The 23639-nt window shown below is 55.0% G+C and overlaps 1 protein-coding gene across 1 annotated transcript; it reads left to right on the top strand.

Annotated features, from left to right (window-relative positions):
* Positions 1-8229: 8229 nt before the first annotated feature.
* Positions 8230-22506, top strand: RTN4RL2 (reticulon 4 receptor like 2). The gene is made up of 3 exons (XM_004471024.4): positions 8230-8565; positions 14196-14677; positions 21159-22506. Exons 1-3 carry the CDS (start codon positions 8535-8537, stop codon positions 21906-21908), a joined length of 1263 nt encoding a protein of 420 aa, XP_004471081.1. The 5' UTR covers positions 8230-8534; the 3' UTR covers positions 21909-22506.
* The last annotated feature ends 1133 nt before the right edge of the window (positions 22507-23639 follow it).

The raw sequence follows: 23639 nt of genomic DNA, 5'->3' as shown, positions 1-23639 counted from the left end.
AAAATGGGGATAATATTAGTGCTCATTTACAGTGTTGTTGTGAAGATTCAGTTAAATTGCGTGTGCAGTGTGCTCACCTCACTGCTTTGAATGGAGTAAGCACTTAGTAAATGTAATCACTGCAGTTATTATAGTGAGCCCCCCTGAAGAGTTTTGACTTTATTCCATAGGCAGTAAAGGAGATTTTGTTTTCATAAAACTACTTCTGTTGCAAAAATATATTTCAACAACATTAACAAAGAACATTCTTAAACAAAAAGAAAACCACCCTTCCTTCTCTGAACCTTAAATACTTGTCATTTTTGCATATTCTCCCCCAGACTTTGTCAACATGAATGCTTATTTTGCACGGCTGCAACCACAGTGTTCATGCAAATTGTATATCCTGCTTTTTCTCAGCAAACATGATATTATAATGTTATCATGCTTCTGCATACTTTTTATCATTATCATTTTTTTATTCATTTTTTTAAAATATTACATTCAAAAAAATGAGGTCCCCATTCACCCCCACCGCCCCCACCCCACCACTCCCCCCACAGCAACACTCTCCCCCATCATCATGACACATCCATTGCATCTGGTGAGCACATCTCTGGGCATTTCTGCACCTCATGGTCAATGGTCCACATCATAGCCCATACGCTCCCACGTTCCATCCAGTGGGCCATGGGAGGACATACAGTGTCCAGAAATTGTCCCTGCAGCACCACTCAGGACAACTCCAAGTCCCGAAAATGCCTCCACATCTCATCTTTCCCTCCCATTCCCCGCACCCAGCAGCCACCATGGCCACTTTTTCCACACCAATGCCACATTTTCTCTATTACTAACCACAATAGTTCATGAATAGAATATCAGTAAGTCCACTCTAATCCTTACTGTATTCCTCCTTCCTGTGGACCTTGGATTGGTTGTGTCCATTCCACATATATGTCAAGAGGGGGCTTAGATTCCACATGGATACTGGATGCAATCCTCCTGCTTTCAGTTGTAGGCACTCTTGGCTCCATGGTGTGGTGGTTGACATTCTTCAACTCCATGTTAGCTGAGTGGGGTAAGTCCAATAAACCAGAGTGTAGGAGCTGAAGTCTGTTGAGGCTCAGGGCCTGGCTATCATATGGTCAGTCCAGAGATTCAGATCTCCTAGATATATCTTAAACCCCAGCACCAACTACAATTCCAGTAAAGTAACAGGAAAGGCTTTTGAAAAGAGATCACATCTGAGTCCAGTTCCATCACGCAGCAACACCAACTCCAAAGAAGGGCCAACTGATATGGCAGTGAACCCCATCTGCCATGACCATAAAACCTGTGGGTCTCTTTAGCCCTCAGAAGAACTAATACCTGGGGTTGTATCTACTTTATCTGTCTCTGAGACTCTGCTCAGGTGCGCATAAGGGCAATCCTTCTGACAACCTCCAGACTCTTTTTTAGAGACTCATTACCATATAAACTCATTTGACCTTTCCATTTCCCCCTTACTTTAGGTCAAACAGCATTTTTAACTCCTGTTATTATATGTAGACAGGGATATTCTGCTGGTCCATGTTGAACCTTTAATTCAAGGTCATTTTCTAGTTATGTCATCAGCTGGTACTTGGTAGTGATCCCTCGGCACCAGGGAGGCTCATCCCTGGGTGCCATGTCCCATGCTGGGGGGAAGGCAGTGTATTTACATGCTGAGTTTGGCTTCGAGACTGGCCACATTTGAGTAACACGGAGGCTGTCAAGAGGGAACTCTTAGGCACAGTGTTGCTCTAGGCCTTGTTCTTATTTCAGGTGTATAGGATCACAAGCATAGTCATTAGTATCAGGGGCTCACTGTTGGACCCTCATTCCTTCCTGGTCCTTGCCGTTGCACCCGGGGGACTGCCGCTGCTCCCCTAGGGACCACGATAGAGCTCCCCCAGCCAGGAACCCAGCACCCCCCCAGCTGTTGTTTTTAATTGTTTCCACTATGAGTATATCCAAACATTTCCATGCACCCCGGACACATGCCCTATATAACTCCCTGTCAACCATATGTCCCCTGTCAATAACATCCCATACCAGTATTCCTCTGCTGCCATTGTTGAAGCACTCTGTGATCCAAAACTTCCTGAAAAGTGAAGCCCAATATAATGCCAGGTTCCCTTAATAGTAAAATGGAATATAGCGAAGAGTTTAAAGGTTAGATATAGAATACATATTGATTTGGAAAAATTCTACATCCTATCTTTTTCTTTTCTTTTTTCCTAATTATTAAGCTTCTTTTCACAAGAGCTATAGATCACAGTAATTCATATGTACAATATACAGTACTCCCACATATCCAATATAAAACCTTTTCCCTTCCACAGCAATAATCTTTTAACATATTCATACCATATTTACTGAAACTGATGTACAGATATTGAGACAATAGCTTTCAAACAAGGTAACATTTGTGTTTACATTGTGGTTTATACTTTAGGCTATACAATTTTCTAAATTTTTAGTTATCCTATGTTTTACATTATGATTTACATTATTAGTCTGTGGGCCCCTATATATTTTTGGTGTAATATTACTCATTATCATTTTTGTGGCTACATAATATTATATTGTAAAGAGCCACCATGGCTTTCTTAACCATCTCACTTCCTGGAAATATGTAGAAGGTTTATAGATAATGCTAGTGGCATGCCTGGAGCTTTTTTTTGTCTATTGAATTATCTTCTTAAGAGCAATTCCCAGAACTAAGATTTGCAGGTCAAAAGGTAAATACTATTTTCAAGGCTCTCGTTACATTTTACTAGATTGTTTCCCAGTTTGGCACACAGCTTCTAGAGCTGTAGGAGCACAGACTTCTTCCAATCTTGCCAGCACTGGGTGATGGTGTGTGTAAAATGCTGCTAATTTAATAAGTAGGAACTGCTATCTCAATACAGTTTTCCTTTCCATCCCTTTGATCACTAACATGTTGAACTATTTCCCAAATGTTTGTTTACACTCTGCTCACCCTCTTGGGTGAAAGAGTTGTCCACATCCTTCACCTCTTTATCTGCCGAAATCTTGGGGTTTTTCTTATAAATTTGAGTGAGAAAAACTTTAGAATTGATAGATATTAATCATTTACCAGCCAGATTTGGCCATTGGAGGCTTCTGGGCAGGAGGGTGCCTTCTGGAAACTATAGCTTGAGAAGATTCATTTTGAGATTAATTGAGGAAAATGGGCTGAGAAGCACAGAACTCTGTCAGTAAGTAGGCTACTGTCCTCGATCGCATAGCAGGAGCCTGCACTGGGCAGTGGCGGTGGGAATGGGCAGGAGAGTCCATCCTCCTTCCTGGGCTTGTGACTCTTCTCTTTACTTTGCCACACCCGCCCACTGCCCCAATGCCCCTCACACCTACAGTCACTCTCTCTTGCCAATTCAGTGACTTCAGTCCACAGAATTTGACAGGAGAGGGATTGTTCTGTCCACTCAGTATACAAATGAGAAAATGCCTCCCATAGAGGGTCATACAACAGGGGGATACCATAAGCACCCATCCTTACCTGGTATCCACAAGGAGATGGGGGATGGGTTGAAGAGTCAGTGGAACAGGCAAGGGGGGATCATCAGTGTCTTTTGCCTCTTAATACAGGTCCTCAGTCTAAAAGTCTAAGGAACTCTTAATACAGGTCCCAGATGGGGCTTCCCAACACTGCCACAGCCCCCTCCCTCCATCCCAGACTTCATCCCCTATGCTGGACATCAACATGGTCCATAGCACCTTCCATCATGAGTATTTGGCCAGTGTCTCCCCCACTAGACAGTGTGTTGGTGGGTCAGCAACATTGGCTGAGAGCCTGCTCTGGGCCAGGGCTGGGCCAGGTTCATGAACTAAACAAAGGCTAGGGAAACACACAGAACCTGCACTCAGCAAGTTCACAGCCTAGCAAGAAGCGGAGGCTCTCTTCACCCAGAAGGGAACCCCAGCAGACACAAGAGCACCGGACCAACAGACCTGAAACAAGGGGACTCACCAACATGCCTGTGAATATCCCACCCACGTGCCCAAGCCTGAATCTCACCCCCACCCAAAGGGCTGCCCCTCGGCCACCCTTTGACTGAGGTGCTCACCCTGGCAGGAAAGCAGACTAGGGAAGAGGCCCACCCAGACCCTGGAAGTCGACCAGCCATCTGAGCAAGGGTTTCCTGAGTCCTGAATGCCCAAAGTCCAGTCTAGAAGAGGATGCCCTCTCAGAGGGCACATCCCCTTGGTCCCAGGGCCTTCTCGTTCCAAGGGGAGAGACATGGCTGGAGGAGGGCTGCAGCAGAGCCCTCTACATTGTGGCAGTGTGGGGCCTTAAGCAAGAACCCATCTTGCTCAGGTCTAAGAACTGTGCCATCATTTTTAAAGATTTATTTATTTATTTATTTCTCTGCCCTCCCCCTCCCCCCGTTGTCTGCTCTCTGTGTCCATTTGCTGTGTGTTCTTCTGTGTCCGATTGCATTCTCATCAGGCAGCACTGGGAATCTGTGTCTCTTTTTGTTTCATCATCATGCTGCATCAGCTCTCCATGTGTGGCACCACTCCTGGGCAGCCTGTGCCTTTTTCATGCTGGGCAATTCTCCTTACGGGGCACACTCCTTATGCATGGGGCTCCCCTATGCGGGGGATACCCCTGCATGGCAGGGCACTCCTTGCGTGCATCAGCACTGTGCATGGGCCAGCTCACCACATGGGGATTGAACACTGGACCTTCCATATGGTAGGCGGATGCTCTATCTGTTGGGCCAAATCCACTTCCCTGTGCCATCTCTTGGAGTTTGCTTGCCCACCTGTACAGAGGGACATTCATAGACACTCCCTCCCAGAAGTACCCTGCAGGTTAAATGAGTCAATGCCCCTAAGTTCATGACATGAAGCAAGCACTTAATAAATGCCACAGAGATGCTAGAAGCCAGGGAGGGAAGGAGAAGCATGTTCTGTCCACCTTGCCCTTTTAAACTAATCCATTTTAGGTTTTCTTCCCTATTTCAGAAAGGACCTGGAAAGAAGTCCTGTCCCAGCACAGAGCAGGACGTGGAGCTCACTGTGGGGAGGTCCTGGAGGAAGGTTTGCAGACCCCACCCCAGACCCTCCAGAATAGGGTAAATGAGAGGCTCGGGCAGGCCCAGTGGCCAGTGGGAGGAGTAGGGGCCCAGAGTGGAGTCTGCGGGTTTCCCTAGAAATCCCTGAGGCCCACATCACACCCCCAAGGCTGGGCAGGTGGGGATGACAGGGGCTGTGAGACAGTAGCTCCATTATCGGTAGCTTCTGATTCTGGGCTACAGAGGAGGGGGGGTGTCACTGAGTCTTAGGACACCAAAGCTAAATGGGACCTTCAGGGACCTCAAATCTAAGACCTTTACTGATACGGAGCCTAAAGCCCCGGGAGGAGAGAGGTCTGTCCCAGGCTACACAGCCATTCGGAGGCAGGCTAGAACTCAGGGATGCCTTCATCACATGGAGGGGCTGGTATCCCCGGTATTGCCAGGGGAAAGGGAAGATGTCCAGACCAGCAAAGAGGTCATGTGCACAGAAAGGGGGAAGGGCTGCAAATGTGGATGAGGGGAGGACAGGGATGCTCCCCAGGGGAGAGCAAAAGCACTCTGCTATAATGTGGTCTTTCCTGTAAACTGAGACCAGTCATCCGTCCACCCACCCATTCATCTATTCAAAGGTGCCCACTGAGCACCTGCTGGGGACACAAAGATGGATCAGAGGCGTTCCCTGCCCTCAAAAAGCTAGCAGTCTAGTGGGGGAAAGTGGTGAGTCAGCAGATAAGTATAGGAAATCGTGACACCTGCCTAATGGGGTTTGAGCAGAAGCGTGGAGGCCGTCCGTGTCGTACCCAGTTGGGCGTGTCTTCCTGGGGTTCCCGGGCCTGATGGAGAGACCAGGAGCCAGCGATTGTTGGCAGGAGCACCCCATTCCCGCAGTTCACCCCGGGGATGAGGGCTTCCCTCCCAGCTTGGGGTGTCCGCCCATGTTGGGGGCCTGGGGTCCCCCCTCCCTCCCCTCTCGGAGAAGCACGGGCTCAGGGAGCCGATGACAGCACACCTGAGTCAGCCCGCCGCCCACCCGCCCCTCAGCGTCTGTCTCCGCATCTTGTGATATTTCGCTCCCCGGGAGCCAGCCCCACTGCGCTCCGGAGGCAGCTCGGCAAACAAACCCAGCGACAGATTGTGCCGCGGCTCATTCCGGGGAAGGACGCCAAATCCCACCCTGCTACCCCCAACACTCCCTCCCCGCCGCCCTCTCCAGGCCTTCCCCCCAGGCGCGGGCCCGCGGTGGGGTGGATCCTGGGGGAAAGCACGGGCCGGCTTCCTTGCTTCTGGAGATGGGAGGGTGACGGGAACCCCAGAGACGCCCCTGTTCGTTCCTACTTGAACCAGAAAAGGGAGCGGCGGGAGAGGAAATCTAGGGGCCGAGAGCGGGCCTGGAACCAGCAGGGGGCGCACGAGCGTCGAGGTGCAAGGGGGCCGCGAGCTTGCTAATAAAATGGGGAGAGAAGGGGAAAGAGACTCGGATAGATGCAGACACCAAAAGGTACGGACCCACAGAGAATAGGAGAAAAGAGACAGAGACCCAGAGAGACGCGCACGGAGCGACCGTGGAAGAGACACAACAAGAAAGCGACAGATGCGTTGAGGGAGAAAGGGACGGGTTGAGGGAGAGAGAGAGGGAAAGAGAGAACAGGGAGACCCTAAAATATAAATAGGATTGGGGGAAGAAAATGAGAGACGTCGAGTGAGAGGTGGGGTAGAATGAAAGACTGGTGGAAGCGACAAAGGATGAATGGGAAGAACAAGACCTGAATTTATAGAGCACCCGCTGTATGCCAGGCACTGTGCTGGACCCTGGCACAGACAGGAAAGGAGCGACCCAGGAGCGAGGTGGCGGGACCAGGGCTTCCTTGCTTTGCTCCCTGGAGTGACCTCCCAGGCTCCCGCACTTCCCCCGGGCCGAACCCGGCCGCGCGCAGATGGCCCTGGCACCCGCCGCACGCGCCGTTCCAGAAGCCCCAACCCCGCCTGCGCCGCTCGGCGACCGTCCCCGAATTGATTTCCCCTTGGTTCCGCCCAGGAGAAAGGAGGTTCTCGAGAGCCAGACGCCCGGCACCCTTAGCCGGGTCAAGGCCAGGGTGAGCTCAACTGCTGCCTTTGTAAGGAGGCGCGCAGGTCACGCGTCGGCGACCCAGTCCACAAGGGGCGCAAAAGGTCCGGGAGAGACCAGACTCCATCCTTTCTAAAAGGGGGGTAGAGGACCCTCGCGTGAAGGCCACCTAGGATTTCCAGTCTGCCTCCTCCCCACCTTGGTGTCTTCTCCCTTCCCCTCGCGGGGGATGACACACCCTCTCTAAAACACTTCTTACAGACCTAAAAACGCGCACACTCGCAAGTGCACCCAAACTTGCATCCGCTGACAAATGCGTCGAGGGGCGTCCACACACCCTTGTACAGATACACCCCCGCCCCCCGCCGCCCATCTCCAAGCTCGCGCGCCAAACCCTCGCACAGCCTCACGTTTCCCACCAGCTCTGAGACGCAAGCTGGCGGGCACCCAGCGGGCTCACCAGTGCGCACTCTCACGTGGCCCCGCTCCCCAGGCCCGTATAAAAGATTGCCTGCAAGTACTCGGAGTTAACACCTGCACACGCGCCCTGGCGCGCGCGCACGCTCACATGCACACGCTTTCGCACACACAACTCTTGCATATCACTATTCTTATTGTCATACACACTCTGGGCTCGGGATCTGGAAACAGAAGGGAAAATGGAATCTTGGTTGGTCGTGAGCCCTCCCTAATGGGTGGATGGGGGGAATGTTCGAGGCCTAGACAATGACACAGGCAGAGTGTGTGTGTGTTGGGGGAAAGGGGAGGGGGGGAGGGGGGTGGTGACCAGGAGCCCATCTCCCAGGGAAAGTTGGGAGAGGGGAACCGGACAAGTGCACGGGGTTCCCTTCTACTACCCTGCCCCCCAAGAAGGGATTTCTCTAGAAGCGTGGTGCCGCGAAGATGATCTAAGACAATCCCCTGGGTTCCCCAAGGAGGGGAGGAGGCCGCGAATGGAGGGGGCGAGAGTGCCGCTCCCGCCTCCTAGTGGCCGAGAAAGGGTTAAGTCAGCGAGCCAGGAAGCGAGGGAGGAGCCAAGAGAGTGCGGGAAGAAGTGGGGGTGGTTGGGAAGAGCTTCCTCGCTGTCCCCACTCTCCCTCGGCGAGCGGCCGGGGCGCACGGACCGACGGACTGACGGACTTGTGCATGCACCGCGCTGCTGGGGGACCCGGGCAGCGGGCGTCGACCGCCAGCACCTGCCCTCCCCGCCCCGTCGCGCCCGCCCCGTCGCGTCGCGGCTCATGGCTCCTCCGGAGCCCCGCAGCCCGGAGGGCGCAGGGTAGAGGGCCGCGGCGTGCCCGCACTGCCCGTGGACTCCCGGGCCTTCCCGGAGCCCCGCGGAGGCCCCGCCGTCCGTTTGGCGGGCTCCGGGAGTGAGTGGGAGCACCCTCCCCCCGCCGACCTCCCCCGAGCGTCGAGACAAGATGCTGCCCGGTCTCCGTCGCCTGCTGCAAGGTAGGGACCGCGACCGGCGAGAGGCATCTCGGCGAGGGGAGCAGGGCGCCCCATCCCCCAGGGCACGAGGGTGGGGCACCTAGGGGCGTGGGGTAGCCTGGGGAGGGGGGAGCTTAGAGCCCGGGCCCCGCCCCCACCCCAGGTTGCCCGCTGGAGGGGGACACCCGGCTTGGAGGCTGCCGCGGAGCTCGTGACCCCGCCGGGTCGTGGGGGACAGGCGGAGCGAGCTTGGAGCGGGTAGGGAGGAGGCTCAGGTTCCGCTGTCCCGCCTCCGACTGCTCCGGGGGACGCAGAGGACTCGGGCCGGCTGGGGAAGCGCCGATTCAGCAACTCCTCCAGCCCCGTGCCTCAGCACTTTCCGTCACCTGGGAGGACAGGTGGTGTGGGAAGGGGGCCTTTAGAGAGGGGAGGGGGTGTAGAGGGGACTCCAAATGGCCCTCCCAGTAGGACAGATGGAGGGCGCTAGAAAGGGGGTAGTTCCACGGATTGAGTGACATGCAAAGGGTGTGGGCCAGAAATTGGGAGTGGGGTGGGAGGATGGGAAGGGGAAGTCAAAGATGGAGAAAGGTGAGGGGAGCAGAGAGGAGAGAGGGAGATAGGGAGGAGGGTGAGAAATAAAGGTTGGGGGAGGGAAGCATCCAGAGAAGTGGGACCTAGGTGAGGAACGGGGAAGGAGAAGGGAGACCTGGTTAGGAGTGGGATGGAAAGAAGTCCAGGGACAAAGACCCAGAATCCAAGAGGACCGAGTGAGGGCGGATCCCGGGGGACTGGACTGGAAAAGGGGAGCAGGAAGATCAGGAACCCAGAAGGCAGAGAAGGATGGAGATGGTGGATGGAGATGTCAGGTGTCAGGACCAAAGGAGGAGGGTCAAGAGTGAGGGTCAGGGCTGGGGACAGGGAGCCAGAGATGGGAGAGGGCAGGGGCTGGGGGATAGATCAGGCTGGAGACTGGGGAAGGGAGGGGAGAAAGCGGTGGGGAGTGGGAACCTACCCAAGGATAAGACAAAGAGGCTTCTGGAACCACTTCCACGTGCGAAGGCCTCCATCCCCAGAGTGCCTGCCTGTCACATCGCTTCTCTCAGGGAGTGGCTGGTGGGTCCGACCCGGGGCTCTGTGCTCAGGGTCTTGGAAATGGCTGTGAGGGGGCGAGGGTGAGGACATTCAAGCGGGGTGGCAGCCTCCTTGGGTGGGCACTCCGGCTGGCTCTGTGCTGCCATTTATATCTCTGGGCCTGTCGGATCCCGCTGCCGCCGCTGCCACGGTGGCTGCTTATTTTGGGGTGTTACATTCTGGCAGAGTGAGAAGCTGTTTGCAGCAGCTCTAAACCTCCGTCGCCCGCGTCAGTGCCTCCCCAGGCCCCTGCGTCACTGGCACCACCACCACCTCCGTCCGCTCCTCGGCGCCCACCTCCTCAGCCCCTGCCCCCTCAGCATCTGCCCAGCAGGCCCGGGTCCTTCCCTGAGGCAGCCTTTTGGGTGTGGAGTTGTTTCTTCCCAGCGGGGACCCTGTGCCACTCCTTCCAGAGCCAGGGGCCTTGACCCCTCATCACCCTGGACAGGGGACAGCCGCCAAGCCGCATGGGGTAGCACTTGGCTTCTGCCCTCTCTTCTGGGCCTATCTGCCTTGTCTTCAGGATCTCTTCCTTCACAGAGATCTCTGAATTAAAGGGTGGCTCCTCAGAGGTGAGAACTTTGTTTCTGAGCCCCAGTAATATAGGGTGTGATAGCCCTGGGTCCTTAACTGTTGTCCCTCAGGCAATGGATCCTTTTTGGTTCCCAACCTCTCAGTCTTCCAGGATCAATACCACATTCTGACCTCTCATTGCCCCTTCCCCTGGTCAGTTCCAGCCATACCTTCTACACACAAGGCATCTCTTCCTGACTCCTAAATGAGCTGTCCCCTAGAACAGCCACAGCCTGAAGCCCAGAGAGGAAAGCTTCAGATACAGGCTGGGTCTCTTCCTGGCCTTGACCCTGAACAGCCACCTAGACCTAGCCTCATGGCTGACCAGCCTGGGGCACCTGGGTTAGATTTTGGCCTTCCCTTTACCTCCATGGCAGCATCTCTCACACCCAGAGGTGGTTTCTATGGATAATGCAGGGCCTCCCAAAGAAAAGCCAGGGAGTCCTTTATCACGTGGACTGGTACCCCTTCTTTCCAATCTGCATCCCACCTTGTACTAGCTGCATGGCCTAAGGCAATTCACCTCATGCTCCTGACCCTCTTTTCCCTCTTCAAATTGGGGACCCTAATCTTGATCTCACAAGAGGGGTGCTATGTTATGTTCTATTGTGTGCTATGGATAAGGAAGTTAATATGTAAAAATGGCGAAGTACATGCTCAATAACAGATGGTTTCCTCCCTTCCCTGCTCTATACTCCCCTCCAACTCTAACCATCACCTGCTGGCTTCAGAAAAAAAAAAAAAAAAGGAAGAGAAGGAAAGCAAGAGGATGGGGCGAGCAGAGAGGTGGGAGAAGGCTGTTGGAAAGGGCTTTCCCCTGCCTGGAAAGTCGGGGAATGAAATGAAGCTTCCAAGAAAGATGCTGAAGGCAGGCCTCAGAGTCCAGAGCAGGAGGTCCAGGCTGCTCACCCCAAAGCCGATCCCTCCCCCTTGCCAGCCCTCCGTGGTGTTACCTGTGAAATGAGGGGTTCGTTCTTAAGTCCCTTTCCGGTTTGCCTCCCTGGGCATCTTGCCCCGGTCTCCAAGGGGAATTCACAAAATGGGGGCCAGGAGTGGCGCTGTGGTCCTCGGAGAAGGAGAAGACCAGGGCTTGGGGGGAGGAGCGTGCGGTGGTGGAGAGGCGAGGGGCAGGGATGGGGAGGGGACCATGGCGAGAGGCAAAGGGCACCCACAGGGCAGGGACGGAAGGGCAAAAGGCGTGGGAGCAAGAAGGCCCAGCTCACTAGGCTGGCCACTCCCACCCCTCCCTGTCTGCCCAGGAGCTCTGGAGCTGGGCCTGGGGGCAGAGAAACCCTGAGCCCCCAGCTCCCCCTCCTCCTCGCCTCCAGTGAGAGCCGCAGCCTGAATTATGGATGAGGCTCCTTGGGTTACAGCTGCTTTGCATGGCAGCGAGGGCCAGAAATGGCAACAGAGTCACCGTTACGCAGCAGCTGCCATGGCTGGGGGCCCCCTGGCCCAGGACCCCTCCTCAAAGGCCCCAAGCTGGGGGAGGTGGGCGCTGCTGGAAGACTGTTGGTGCAAGAGGGTGGGGTTATGGGGGAGGTAAGAGAGGTGCCACCTCACGTCGGCCAGCAGGGCCCAGGCGTCTGGGTAGGAGGGGTGAATGGGGACCCTTGCCAGTCCTTGCCACTCTTGGCCTCAATGCTGGAAGAGATCCGGGTGCCAGGGGAGTGGCTCCTCACTCTGGAGCCCTCCAGGATTGCATCTTTCCCTCTGGCTCTCCCGGGGTAGTAGACCGCCCTGGAGGCACCCGAAGAGCTCTGTGATCCACCCGAGGGTGGCCGCCATCACGGCTCACACTCCTGTGAGCTTGTGGATAAGGGGTAGGATTAAGGAATCAGAGGAGGATTCGGCTTTCTGTGGTGTTAAGTCCTTGGAGAAGTGGAGCTCAGAGGGTGACTCTGGCAGGAAGGAAAGTGCCCTGACTGGGCATCAGGAGACTCTTTTCCAGTCCTTGTCCTGCCACCGCTTTACTCTGTGACCTTGGGCAAGTCGCTTGCCCTCTCTGCGCTCCAGTTTCAACCGCAGGAGAACAAGAGGCTGAACCAATGAACCTGGAGGACCTTTCCAGCTCTGAAATAACCAATTCTGAGCCCTAACCTGCAGCCATCACGAAACCCACCCAGGGTCCCCCACCACCCCACCACAGTCCCTCAACCCCACCCCTGCCTGGTTCGGATGAGGGGTGAGAGACATGCTTCTCCACCCCACGTGGCTCTGGAAAACCGGGGAGGAGAAAGTAATCGTGAAACGCCGCACGGGGGAGGGGTGAGAAGGGCCGAGAAACGCGGAGGTGGTGTGAACGAATGGAACAGCAGCCGCTGTGTCACTGAGTATTACATCACACCCAGCCTACACACGCACGGGGCCCGGCACTCACACGCGGAGCACAGCCAGCACACGCTCGCACGCGCGGCTCCGGGAGCGCCGGGACACGCGCGACGGGCCCACGGTCGGCGTCGGGGCGGTGCCGGAAGCCAGGAGCGCCACGTCCGTCGGGCGTGGGGTACCCCGCCCCGCGGCTGCGTGCGTCCCCACGGAAGGCGGCGCCCGCTGCATGGGCCCTCGGGCCTGCCGGTGCCATGTGCGCGCCTGGCTCGGTGGCGCGTCGTGCAGCGGGCCTGTGGCCCATTGCGTTACCCAGTATGGCATACACGTGCGTGCATTCACACACGCAGCGACCTCAGGCGCGGGAGGCATCACGCACACAACCACCACCGAAGCATGTGCTATTCCCGGGTTCCGAGAGCTCACACCTAAAAACAGGGACTCAACCGCAGGCCTAGCCCGTTGCCTGAGCAGAGGGTGTCCAGAAAGAAAACCCAGGGCTCATCTGGAAATCATGATGAAGGGTGGAGGTCAAGCTCGTTGCAGCCCAGAACTCTGTCTGCTTCTGTGAGGGCAGGAAGACAGGGAGTGGGGGTGAGGTATAGCACAGGAATACAGGGGCCTAGGCTCGACTTTCATCCCCAGGCCCACTGCCCTCCCCAGGGCTGCTCCTCCATCTCTGTCATTAGAGGGCCGGACCATATATGACCCTCTAAAGTTACTTTGGAAAAAAAATTTTTTTCAGTGACTGTATATAGGAGCCTGGGGTATAAAAATGAAGCAGATTCCGGGGCTGTGCCCAGGAATTGTGATACAGCATGGGTGAGGCCAAGGAAGCTGCATTCTTTCCTGTATCCCAGCTGATTCTGTTGCCAGCAGTTGGTGTCCCCACTTAGAGACCCACTAACTCCTGATGGGGGGCGGGGGGTGGCGGGGGCCTCTCTCCGAAAGGCAAGGAATGAGGGCTCTGGTCACCCAGGATAGCCAGAGGGCCATTTTGCACAAGTCTTAGATTCATCAAGAGTCTCAAGTTAGTCCCAGCAGTTCTCAGCTGGGGCCATTTGCCCACAGGGCATCTGCCAATGCCTGGAGACATTTCGGTTATCACAACCAGGGGGAGGTGCTACTGGCATCCAGTGGGCAGAGGCCAGGAATGCTGCTTAACACCCTGCGTAGGCCTGCCCCCCACCCCAGCAAAGAGCTCTAGCCAAACTGTCAGTACTGAGTCCGAGAAACCCTGACTGTTCCTTTTTTTGACATTATCTCCAAAGAAGGTCAAATGCCCAGGAGAGAAAACAGGATTGAAAGAAGACAATCCTTTGTCCCACAACTTTAAACATATCGTGGTGGTTTTTTATGATGTCCTCCAGGAATTTCTTTATTAAATAAAACAATTATATATATATATATATACACACATACATAACAGAAGCCTCAAAAAGTGGAAGGGGCCAGGGTCTCTCGTGGCTCTGAAGTTGGCCCCAGGATCTATCTCACACACACACACACCCCGAAATGCCGAGCGCCAGGGCCAGGGGTCCCTCAGCGAGTGGGCAGGTCCCGGCGGCTGCACTAGGCCCTGACGGCCCACCCAGTGAGGCCTGTCTGTCTCTCTGCAGGTCCCGCCTCAGCCTGCCTCCTGCTGATGCTCCTGGCCCTGCCCCCGGTGGCCCCCAGTTGCCCCATGCTCTGTACCTGCTACTCGTCCCCACCCACCGTGAGCTGCCAGGCCAACAACTTCTCCTCGGTGCCGCTGTCCCTGCCGCCTGGCACGCAGCGACTCTTCCTGCAGAACAACCTCATCCGCACGTTGCGGCCGGGCAGCTTCGGCCCTAACCTGCTCACCCTGTGGCTCTTCTCCAACAACCTCTCCACCATCTACCCGGGCACCTTCCGCCACCTGCAGGCCCTGGAGGAGCTGGACCTTGGCGACAACCGGCACCTGCGCTCTCTGGAGCCTGACACCTTCCAGGGCCTGGAGCGGCTGCAGTCGCTGCATCTCTACCGCTGTCAGCTCAGCAGCCTGCCCGGCAACATCTTCCGCGGCCTGGTCAGCCTGCAGTACCTCTACCTCCAGGAGAACAGCCTGCTCCACCTACAGGTGAGCCTGCCCTCCCCGCACCCCAAGTCTTCTCCCTGCTGGCCTCTGTGCTCCGCAGTCCCACTGTGCCCTTTCTCTCTCCGCAGGCTGGCCTCCCTGCCCCAGCACCACTGTCTCTGCTTTATGCCCATTTGCTAAAGTTCTGACCCTCTTGATTTCCCCGGATTTTTTTTTTCCTTCATTTCTTTGGTCTGCCGGTCTTTATCTATCTGCCTCTCTCTAACTCCCCCAGGCCCCCATCTGTCTCCCTCTGCTTCTGAATGTCTATCTCTCCCTTTCAGTCTCTCTCTACCTCTCACACTCACTTGCCTCCCCCATCTGTCTTCTCTGCCTCTTCTGTCTGTCTCCCTTCACCCACTCCACACACACCCCCATGTCTGTCTGGGTGTATCTATGTGTCTCTTTCCTTCCCCCTTGTTTACCTTTGGTGGATGCTGCCTTTCTCCAGGCACTCCAGCCCCATTGTCCTTAGAGCTGCTTTCTCACCCTGTCCCCCAAGTCTTCCCACCTTATGGGGAAGTGGAGCAAGAGGGCAGAACCACAAGAACAGGTGACCCATAGCAGGATCCACTGTCCCCAGCTCCCTGGGTAATGGGACGATGGGAAAACCTCCCCTTCCTAGATTCCCATCCCCCAAATCTGTCATCTCCAGGCAAGGAAAGAAGGGGAAAAAAGGGTAACTAGCTGTTAAGCCATTGGAAAAGTGATGCTCTAAATGGAAGGGAAAACAGTAATTGTTATTTATTGTTATTGTTATTGATCTGATTATTGTTTATTGTTGTTCTTTTGCTGACTGTTTGACAGTCAAGTCCTCCCATTCTCTTTCCCCAGGAAACAATCACACACCCTCCAAACCACTCTGGGAGAAAAATTCTCCCATGGCTCCATGGCCTCCAGCTGGGAAAAGGGAGGACATCCAAATTCTCCCCTTTCCCCACATAAACTTGGAAGGCACCTTCTCTTCCCCTCCTGGGGTTGGTGCCTGACCAGCCACCAATCTGCTGGTTTAACAGTTAGGACAGTGATAATGGTGGTAGTGATGATAACAATAGCCATGTTAATTTAACAAACATTTGTTGAACACCCACTATGCACTAGCTGCTGAGAACAGAAGAGTGAACACACTTCCTAGAGAGAGCATTCTAGTGGAGAGACAAACAAGAAGATGCATAATATGCAGGGGGAAATATGCTGTATGTTATTATTACATCAGAAATGGTAGCAGCCACCACCACTTAGTGGGCACACTATGCATCGTGCACTGTTGTAAGCACTTTACAGCCATCAATTCTGCCACTTACAAGTGTGTGCCATTTTTTACTCTCCCTGGGCCTCCGTTTTCCCAGCTGGAAAACAGGGGTTAGCCATAGCACCTATCTCCTAGGGGGTTTACTAAGGATTAAATGCATGAATAATTTGTAAAGCACTCAGGCTACTGCCTGGCATACAGAAGCACTATAGAAAGGCTTGTTAAAATGCTACTTAAAACCAACCAACCAATCTTATTTAACACTGGCCTCCATGAAGCAGCCCATCTTAGACCCCATCCTGAGAATTATACTGAGGCCCCCCTGGGTGGGTCCCAGAAAACTCTGTTTTCTTTTCTTCCTAAATTTTCCTAGCACCTCACAGTTTCACAAAGTACAGTTGTCCACCTCATCTCATTTCCACAACCTTGTCCAGAGATTGTTTTCCCCTCCTTCTGACTGATGGGGAAACTGAGGCCGTGGGCCCTGAAGACCTGGTAGAGTGAGAATGGCCTCTAGCATAACGATCTCCTTGGCCATTGTTCATCAACTGGGGGCTTCTGTGTGCTCACCATCACACTGAACCTCAGAGCAACTGGCAGCAGGACAGGGGAAATGGAAGTTCCCAGAGGCTCAGGGACTTGCCCAAAGCCACACAGCCAGGAAAACCTGGCACCTGAGCCTGCCTGGTCGGGCTGCATTCCAGGTCATTTTCATCCATCTCAGGCTCTGTCTGGGCAGAGCAGAGGGCGGAGGAGTGGTCCTCAGGAGTACAACAGAGTGGGCTCATTTTTGAGAGCACCCACCTTGGAGTCTGCCAAACCAGGGTCCACATGCTGGCACCTTTAAGACTGTAGACAAATTACTTGATCTCTCTCGATCTCTACTCCCTCATCTGTAAAATGCCAATTATAAACATACTTAATAATAATACTGATCTAAGAAGTTTTGTAAGATTGAAACTATCAGGCATTTAGCACGGGGCCACACTCTCAGTCTGTGGGTGCTGTGATTCTTAGGAGTACTGCTACTACCCCCAGAACCCTAGCCTCCTTATCAGTAGCTATTGGTCATTCAGATGAGGAATCTGCAGTCAGAGTGCCTGGGTTTCAATCCCTGCTCTGCTCTTTTCTATTTAACTTTAGGCGGGTTGCTTTCCCTTTCTGAACCTGCTTTTTTTCATCTATAAACTAAATAAACATAAAAATAATAATAATATAAAAATAAAAATAATATCTTCTTCCAAAGGAGGGTTGTAAAGCATAAATGAGTTCTTGTAGAAGAGCATAGTTCAGCGCCAAATAAACCATGTCATCAGGACCCAACCCTCCTGGCAGTCAGGGCTTGGATTCAGGACAGGATTGGGCAGAGACCTCAGGTGGACTATGGGATCTGCTGAAATGGGAAGCGGTTGCTCCAGATACCCCTGGCATGCATGGCCCCGGGCATCATGGGAAGGAAGCATCTTCACACCTGGCCCTTTCAAGGGGAGAGTGAAAGAGACAACCTCTGCCTGCGAACTGCCTGGCGGAACTAGGCTGGGAGACACCATAGGCAGGTGAGGAAACATGCGGGCTGGGGTGAGATCCACAGGGTGCAGGTGTGACCCAAGATGGAGCCAGGCCTGCTCGGAGAAGGGGGCTTTGGGGGAAGCAAGAAGACCAGTTTCTCAGGATGTAGAAGGGAGAAGTGGAGAGGGGGTGGAGTGGGGGCTCTCCCAGGCTGTATGCTATAAACCAGGAACTGTGCCAGATAAGTTCATTCAACAGGTATTTATTGAGCACCTACTGCATGACAGGCAGTGTTTGTGGGTGCCAGGCATTCAGGGTGAGTCGAACAGTGCCCCTGCCACATGAAGACAGGTGATAAAGAATACCCATTCTCTTTTTTTGATGATGACAGCAGCCTGCCTGATGTTTAAGGGCAGTCTTTGCACTCACACAGACTTGAGTTTGAATCTCAGCCCTACTTTCGATCTGCTCTGTGGTTTTGGGCAAGCTACTTAACCACTCTGAGGATCAGTGGACCGAGTTATCAAATGGAGATAATGATCTATACCTCGGGCATTTCTTGCAAGGATTAAGAGAGAAATTGCTGGAAACCCAGAAAAGAGTAGCTACTGTTTCCCTCCATGTAACTGCTGAAGACAGAGGATCAACAAAGATATCAGCCCAAGGTCACTAGGCTAGCAAGGGTCTCAGCCTAGAACTGACCCTGGTCTGACTGCAGGCTGGTGTTATTCAGAGCCCTGCCTCTGGAGTTCACATTCCCATTCCACTGCGGATGAGCTGATGGACCCCAAGGCAAGCCATTTGACCTCTCTGAGCCTCCCTCTCCTGAATCTCTGAAATGGAAAGATTATTACCCACCTCCTAGGTCTGTGATGCTTAAGGTACTCCATGGGCCCTGTGTGCAGCACAGGGGTTGGCACATAATAAGATCTCAGGAAGTCAGCTGCTCGATGACGCTGATGCTGATGAGGATGATGCTACCCTACATAGATTGGTGAGCTCCGTGAGCGGGGGTGCTTGGCACAGAGGAGACTCTCAGTGAAGCTTTGTTGAATGAATTAGGGACATTCCAGGACTCACCACCTCATAAATATCAGATGAGAATGGGATCTTAAAGACAACTATTCCAAGTCCCTTGTTTCATCGACAAAAGAGCTGAGGCCCAGAGACGTGCCTAGAGGTGCCCAAGGTCACACAGCCCAGTGGCTATCAGATGCCTGCCCAAGCTGGGACCTGGGAGGCTGGAAGGAGGCAAGATTATGAATAGGATGCTGTCTGGGGAAAGGGGGCAGGGATGCTGCATGGAGATTCCAGATGGGTGCAGAGTGCTGTGAACTGGCTGAGGGAGGCAAGGGAAATGTGGTTTTTGAAATGGAAGAGGATGATTTTAGCAGAAGCTCTCTCAGTCCAGAGGGAGGGGGCAGTAGGGAGGGTGGGTGGGGGAGGGCCAGAGCTGTGAAAGTCAGGAGCTTATTAATGCACAGAGAACAGTTTTAATGGTGGAGAGAGAAAGGGCTGGATTTGCGAGCTGGCGCACAGGAAGTGGCAGTGGTACCTGGCAACAGCTTGGATGGGGTGAGGGGTAGCCAGGATGGACCTTCAAGCCGAGACTCACGGACCGGGAGAGGCAGGACCCTTACGGAGAACCAAAGGGGAGGTGAGGAGGTCCTAATCAAAGAATTCCATGGCCTGCAGATTAGGATGTGGGTCAAAGAGGCATGAATTCCCTGGGGTCTTCAAACCTTGGCAACTTGGAAACTTCCTGACCTCCTGGAGTCCCCAAAATGCAAATTACCCCTGCTCCCTTTCTTTGCCCCATATTGATCCTCTGACCAGGTACCTCTGGGTGTGTCCTCCTCTTGCTGACACTCCATAAAGAAGAGAGCCCCTAACTGGGTGTCTGAGTGGAAGAGATTCAGAGCCCAGTCCCTGGGTGGGCGGGAGGATGAGAAGAGGACCACGGCCCGGGCCACGTTGGGCCAGGCTGAGCAGGGAATGGGGCGCAGCAGGCGAGGGCGGAGAACGCCGGTGTCAGAGGCAGCCGAGAAGGTTGAGGGGGACGGATCTCAATGTGGCCAAGAGGAGGGCTCTTGGCAAGCTCAGTTCCTGCAGCAGAGAGGGCGGAAGCCAGATGGGAGGGGGCGAGAACACACAGGAGCACAGGAAGGTGGAGGCTGTGGGTGGGGGCTGGGAGTCGATGCCCTTCCCCCACCTGAGAACCTCCGACCCGCCTCCAGGAGAGAGGGGCGGGGATGGACCGTCTCCCCAGGGAACAGGGCCCTGGGCAAGCTGGCTGGAGCAGAGAGGATGCTTGTCTCAGGGAGCCCCAGACCTCCGGGCCCTGCTGAGCACAGGATGTCCTGCACCGGATGGGGGGCACCTCGGGGCTGTGGCTTCAAGAAGCCTGGCATGCTGGCCCCTTCTCTGGCAAGCCCCTCCCCTCTATGGGTCTCATTGCTCTCCTCTGTAAAAAGTGGACTGGGCTGGTGGTCCCTAAGCAGTAGTTCCCCAACCTGGTCTATCACCGGAATGCCTTGGTGAGCTGGTTAAAATGCAGAGTCCTACCCTTCTCCCCCATTAACTGACCTACAACTTCAGTGTCCTTCCAGCACTGCCGTGGCCTAAGGCAATGACTCCCCAGCCAGGGACCCCTGGGCGAGTGGGGCAGCCCTTCTGAGGAGGGAGACAGTGATGGAGGGCCTCAAGCAGCCGCTCCGCAGCTTCCTTCACCTGTCCTGCTTGCTCCCACTGGGGGTGGAGCTGACACCAGGTCCCCTTTAGAACTCAGCTAAGTAGTAGAACCTTTGGTCCCTGGGGACTCCTCTGTTGGAGGAAAAGGGCTGAGGCCTCATTCTAATTGAACCCCTATTGTAATAATTGGCCTTTCTATGTGGCAGACTGGATGTTGTCCCCAGCCCCTAACAAACATTCTCTCTAACCCTGGGTCAGATGCCAAGGGGGGTACTGCTATCCCCGTTATACCTACTGAGGAAACCAGGGCTTGTCTAGATTAAATAACTTGCCCAAAGTGACACAACTAGGAAGAGGACAAGCTGGCTCTGAACCTGGGACTCTTGCTGCTGGGCCTGTGGGCTTGGTCACTGGCCCAGTTACCTTGTGCGAGTCACTGCCCAGAGCCTCCCTTGTGGCATGCATGTGCATCATCTTAGTGCTCAGTACAAACCCTCCCCACTCATAGACAATGGAGCAGGCTCAGTCAACAGTAATGGCTAACTTACATAGACACCTTGGTCTCAGCCCCTTAAACATGCTGCTCCGTTTATTCTACATTTTACAGATGAGGAAACTGAGTCACAGAGATACTGAGTAGACTGTCTAGGGTGACAAAGTCAGTTAGTGACGGAGCTAACCAAACCAGTGGCTGTGTGGGTCAGCAGCATCTCCTGGAAACTAAAGAGATGCAGATTCTCAGGCCTCACCCCAGACCTGCCGAATCAGGAATCTGAGTTTTAATAAGCCCTCCAGGGGATTCTGGGGCACGCTGAAATTTGAGAACCACTGACCTCAACTATATAGCTTTTCCAAAAGCAACTAGGGAGAGGGGGCGGGATTCGAACCCAAGACAGTGAATCCAAAGATTAAACCCTTCCCACTCTGCCACAAGGTTACCCACCTCTCTTCGGCTCCAGACCTCAGGAAGGAGGCGTGACTGTGCTTCAGGACCATTCTTCTTCCCTCCCCTGTGTCCTACCCCCTCCCCAGGATGACCTGTTCGCGGACCTGGCCAACCTGAGCCATCTCTTCCTCCACGGGAACCGCCTGCGGCTGCTCACGGAGCACGTGTTCCGCGGCCTGGGCAGCCTGGACCGGCTGCTGCTGCACGGGAACCGGCTGCAGGGCGTGCACCGCGCGGCCTTCCGCGGCCTCAGCCGCCTCACCATCCTCTACCTGTTCAACAACAGCCTGGCCTCGCTGCCCGGCGAGGCGCTCGCGGACCTGCCCGCGCTCGAGTTCCTGCGGCTCAACGCCAACCCCTGGGCGTGCGACTGCCGCGCGCGGCCGCTCTGGGCCTGGTTCCAGCGCGCGCGCGTGTCCAGCTCCGACGTGACCTGCGCCACTCCCCCCGAGCGCCAGGGCCGCGACCTGCGCGCCCTCCGCGAGGCCGACTTCCAGGCGTGCCCGCCCGCGGCGCCCACGCGGCCGGGCAGCCGCGCCCGCGGCAACAGCTCCTCCAACCATCTGTACGGGGTGGCCGAGGCCGGCGCGCCCCCCGCCGACCCTTCCACCCTCTACCGAGACCTGCCCGCCGAAGACGCGCGGGGACGCCAGGGCGGGGACGCGCCCACGGAGGACGACTACTGGGGGGGCTACGGGGGCGAGGACCAGCGCGGGGAGCAGACGTGCCCCGGCGCCGCCTGCCAGGCGCCCCCGGACTCCCGCGGCCCTGCGCTCTCTGCCCGGCTCCCCACCCCTCTGCTCTGCCTCCTGCTCCTGGCGCCCCATCACCTCTGACTGCGGTGCTGAGACTGAAGCGGCGCTTGGGGGGAACGGGGCGGAGCTGCGGCACTGGCCCCAGTCCCCGCCCCTGGCCTTGCTCTCTCCCTTTCCCCTCCCAGTTCTCCTCCTCCCTGGGGACCAGACTGCTTCTCCCTGCCTCCTGGGCTGCCTTGACTTATAGCGGCCCCAGAAGGGCGTGTCTGGTGGCTCCCCGGCTCTGGCCATCAACTCTTTCCCCATCCCAAGGCCGGGGTGCTTCCTCCCCCAGCAACTGCTGACCTCTCTCCGGGCCCACGGTGGACTTGAGAGGAGATTTTGCCTGCAGCGCATCTTCCACCAGCAGAGCCTTCGGACGCTCCGCTCAAGGGAGCCGCCCCCCTCCCAGGAGCCCTTTGGAGGGATGCCTCAGCCGGGACCAGGCTGACCCCAGGCCCCTGCTCATCCCAGCCCCCCGCAGCCTCCTGACACTGGAGGAACACTTTTCTCCTAAGTCTACACTGGACACTTTTTAGGGCGCCGGGAGAGGGACTTTCCTCTCCACCATGGCTCCTGTGTGGTGAAGATCAAAAGTTGTTTGGGGAAAAAAAATTTATTAAAAAATTCTATTATTTTATCTCCTTCTGTAAGGTTTGTTGGATGACAGCTCCAAAGGGGGACCAGGGCTTAGAGTCCTAGGGATTTCAGGGTCAGAAGAGGTTTGAGAAGGAGAGCCATCTGATGCCATCAGAAAGGTTCCTGCTGGCTGGAGCTAGATGCTGTTTTCCCCCATAACTAGAAACTGAGGCCCCAGGAAAACAGGGGTGGTCCTGGAGTCCCGGACAGGGAGAAACCTGGCAGCCATGAGTGGGTGCTGATGACATTTCATCTCTTCATTTGTCCAGTGGAAGCAGCTACAGCAGCCCTGAGTTATCTGACACCTAAGGAGCTAGCCTGGGGAAGGCCTCTGGCCTAAGCTCTCGCTCTGGGGCCCTGCTCCTTCAGGAAAGAAAAGCAGTTCTCACTTTCCCCTGCTAGGGCAAGTTACACAGACATCCGTGGTCATGGCCAGCCCAAACATGGCTGTGAGAAAATTGGGGAAAGACAGCGGTTCTTCCAGGGGAAGGCAGCCCCATGCCAGAGCCGACACCTTAGTGAGCAGAAAATAAGGCTGGAGAGTAGGTCACATTCGCACCCTCAGCTGAGTGCTCTTGTGCAGGATACAGCCTGCACAGCTGTACATGGAGCCCTGTAGACATCTGTCTCTCTCCCTTCACTCCTTTTTGGAGTAGAAGTGTCAGGGATGAGCCAGGTCAGAGCAGTAGTTACTCAGGTCCACTAGAAGAGAGACCAAGGGGCCAGGGTGACCATGGAGACAACCCCAAGTCAGGGAGCTTTGCTGGCTTGATGTGTGATCAGAAGCTCCATCTTCCTGGTGGGTGTGCAAGAGGCAAGTCATGGTGAAGGGAATCTAAGAAGGACTTGGGGTGGGGTTTAGGGGTGGGTCTCATCAGAGGGATGCAATGCGGGAGAAGTGTGATGGTGTGAATTAAGAATCTAGCTTAGCAGATGGGAAAGGAAAGGGAGGAGACCTGGATGCTAGCGCTCCAGGAGAAGGGACGCTGAGATTCTGGCTGGAAGACAGAATGAGAAAAAGAGCAGAATCAAGGAGTCGTCCTTGAAGACCGGAGCCAGGTGGGCTTTGGATAAAGGTTGGGGGGCAGGAATAGATAGTGAAAGCAGCTGGTCAGAAACCGGGAGAGTTCTGAG

This window comes from Dasypus novemcinctus, chromosome 10 (assembly GCF_030445035.2).
Source record: "Dasypus novemcinctus isolate mDasNov1 chromosome 10, mDasNov1.1.hap2, whole genome shotgun sequence".
NCBI lineage: Eukaryota > Metazoa > Chordata > Mammalia > Cingulata > Dasypodidae > Dasypus > Dasypus novemcinctus.
Note: the sequence above shows the minus strand (reverse complement) of the source record. Positions and strands in the feature narration are given on the sequence as shown.